At 54.8% G+C, this 3,031-nt stretch overlaps 1 protein-coding gene across 1 annotated transcript; it reads right to left on the reverse strand.

Annotated features, from left to right (window-relative positions):
- Nucleotides 1-1,179: 1,179 nt before the first annotated feature.
- Nucleotides 1,180-2,373, reverse strand: LOC119335343 (nuclear transcription factor Y subunit B-8-like). Its single transcript, XM_037607471.1, has 2 exons — nucleotides 1,827-2,373; nucleotides 1,180-1,775 (listed from the first exon to the last, which is right to left on the reverse strand). The coding sequence occupies exons 1-2, from the start codon at nucleotides 2,304-2,306 to the stop codon at nucleotides 1,413-1,415; spliced, it is 843 nt and encodes a 280-aa protein (XP_037463368.1). The 5' UTR covers nucleotides 2,307-2,373; the 3' UTR covers nucleotides 1,180-1,412.
- Between the last annotated feature and the right edge of the window lie 658 nt (nucleotides 2,374-3,031).

Here is a 3,031-nt window from a genome sequence, read left to right on the forward strand (position 1 = left end):
CTCTCTCTCACGTGCGCGCGTTGCGAGCGCCAGTCACCGTTGTCCCTATCTATTGCAAGACAACCTGATGCATGGCCTGAGGTCGCTGTTGCTAGGCCGACCAGCCGAAGCGTCGGCAAGTGGTCACGTGATGATTCGGGTTGCACTGTTGCGTGTTGTGAGCGCGGATAGGTGTGCTTTGAGTGGCGCCGGTCTAGGCTACAAGCGGCGGTCATCGGTTATATGAGGGCGACTGTCGATGTTGAGATCGACGACAATAATGTGCAACCGTGAGGTGACTGTTGCGAGCGGCAGGAGACGACCGATGACTATTCTGGAGGCGAGGACGGTATTGCTATATATGGTGACTCGCCGTGTATGCCACAAGGCCCAGTGGTAAACGGTGAGACGATGGATGGCTGCCACGGCGAGGACAGTGATGCTGCGAAGGCGGGCGGTGGATGGTGCGACGAGAAGCAATGGCCATGGAGGATTGTGATGCTGCGACGATGGGCAGTGGATGCTGCAAGCGGGGCGGCGGATGATGCAAGGGCCTCGGTGATGCTATGACGGTGGGTGACGGGAGCTACAATGGCAAACCACATTGGCTGCTAGCCGCACAACAGTCGCTGCGAGGCACACGTTGCTATGTTTTTTCCCTGCGTATGCACGTGCGGTTTGCTGAGAGGAAAGTTCACGCAAGTCTATCAATCACGCCGCACGCGATGATGTTTTTTCCACCGTTCCACGCCAGCCTGGGGCGCGTGCCCCATCAGTGCACCAACGTCAGGCAGTTTCCTTTCCAGCTACGCGCGCAAGATGTCCGTACATCGCTCCAAACTCAATCATGACCACTTTGCTAACCGACACACATACACACGTACATGTGGCTAGAGATAGATAGATAGATAGATAGATAGATAGATAGATAGAGTATGACTTTTGTTTGAGCGTGAGAGACCGTATGACCCGTGAACATGACATCTTCCTGACGTTATAAGAAGCTTCAATTTGCAAAAAAAATATTATGTACTGCATTCTGTCTCATACTTAATTATTGGATGACCGTGAATATGACATGCTCGTGACATCATAGGCAGGTCTAATTTGCAATACAAAATATTATGTATTACGGTGTGCATCACAATGATGCAGAAGTCCGAAACCCTTCTCGAAACAAATGCGGTTTTTCATCCGATCATCAATTACGAGTAGCCAAATTAAGCAAAACCAAATTAAGCGACGATAACTTCAACGGCAAAGAGTACATGAATTACTAGAGGACAAGCCCACATTAGATAAGCAATACATGAATTACTAGAGGACAAGCCCACATTAGATAAGCACTAAGCACACACAAACCATGGCCGGATCGACACGGCAAATTATTACAGTACACAGGACGCAGAAGCTAACGCGCGCCGTGCACGCGACTAGCCAGATTGGACGGGCTTGTCATGCGATTCTTCTGCTGCTGGCTCTAGCTCTGGCTCCCCCGTGCCCTCCCCCGGCGCCGGCACGCCGTTGGACGAGCTCTCCTCGTCGCCAATGGCGGCTCCTCCGTTGCTGCTACCTGCGTCGTACGCTCCTTCCTCGTACCCGTACCCGTAGTATTGCTGGGCCATGACACGCTCTCCGCCGAACACCTGGTACTGCCCGCCGACGTTGGCCCGCACGGGCGCCATTCCGACGGCGTACCCGTGCACTGGAGCCCGGGGCCCATAGATGCCCCGCTGCATCTGAACCTGCACCGGAGCCGGGGGAGCGTACACGGGCCGCTGAACCTGATTCTGAACCTACACCGGAGCCGGGGGAGCGTACACGGGCCGCTGCATCTGATTCTGAACCTGCACCGGAGACGGGGGCGCGTACATCGGGCGCTGAGCCTGCAGCGGCACGGCGTGGATCACGGGCGGGGCCGCGCGGGGAGGCGCACTCGTCACGGCGCGGCTGTCGCCTGCAGCGGCACCACCTGTCCCCGCCTCGGGGTCGCGCATGCGGTGCAGGAAGACGCTGAGGGGCACGACGTAGTCGTCGAAGCCGAGGCGGTTTAGGGCCCACACGATGTCTTCGGCGTTGACGGTCTTGCGGTGCTGCATGGGGCACCGTTCGATGGCCTCGCCGGTGACGAAGCTGATGAACTCCGACACGCATTCCTGAATCGCCTCCTTGGCGTCGTCGGAGATCTTGGCGTGGGCAGGGAGCGCACGGCGCATGATGCGGATCACGTTCGCGATCGGCATCAGCCGGTCCTGCTCCCGCACCACCGGCGTCCCCTGGGTAGGTGCCGGCGCCGCTGGTCCGTTGGGGACGCCGTCGTTCTCCATGTCTAGGGCTAGCCAAGGTGCAATGCAGGTAGTCGCACTCGCACTTGGCTTTAGGGCTTTGCTGATTGAGTTTGTAAGTGCCGTGCTTCCGATCGAGTTGCTTCAGTGTGTTAAATAGGCTGAGATAGGTATTATGTGCTGGCTTAGCTGTCCTTTGTGTTACAGATCAAACGACAAGTGTCCATTGAGTGGTTCGGGCAAAGACATGTACTCATGCATGAGGCTATTAATCAGAGGAAAACGATAAACATACGTATAAATGTGATTACAACCGTTGGTGGTGAGGGCCGTAGTTTTTCTTTTTCTTTTCTCATGACCTGTAGACAGGTCATTTTGAAACTGAAATGGCACATTAAGGGCATGAGCTACGGAGGCTATAGCAAATGTTGGTCTCATCCCCTCCACATACGATTGTACCGGTGAAGCAATCGCTCCATGTGGATTATCCTTGTTCATCCACTCACGCAACAAGCAGGGCTTCCCTTTCTTTTTCCTTTCGCTCATACTTTTCCCGGCCAAGTAGCGGCCTCTTCTGCAGGTGACTCTGACATGCTGTGAAGCCACCGTCTCTGACACCCGAGCCTACGTGGCTTGCGAGGCAGCTACTCGCGTTGTACATGCCCTAAACACAAGGCAACAAAGCTGCAACGTAATGACAACCAAATCAATGGCGGCACAGGACTTTGAAGATGGATAAGAAAACCTATGAAATTACAAGCACGAAA

The sequence above is a fragment of the Triticum dicoccoides genome, chromosome 7B, assembly GCF_002162155.2.
Source record: "Triticum dicoccoides isolate Atlit2015 ecotype Zavitan chromosome 7B, WEW_v2.0, whole genome shotgun sequence".
Lineage (NCBI taxonomy): Eukaryota > Viridiplantae > Streptophyta > Magnoliopsida > Poales > Poaceae > Triticum > Triticum dicoccoides.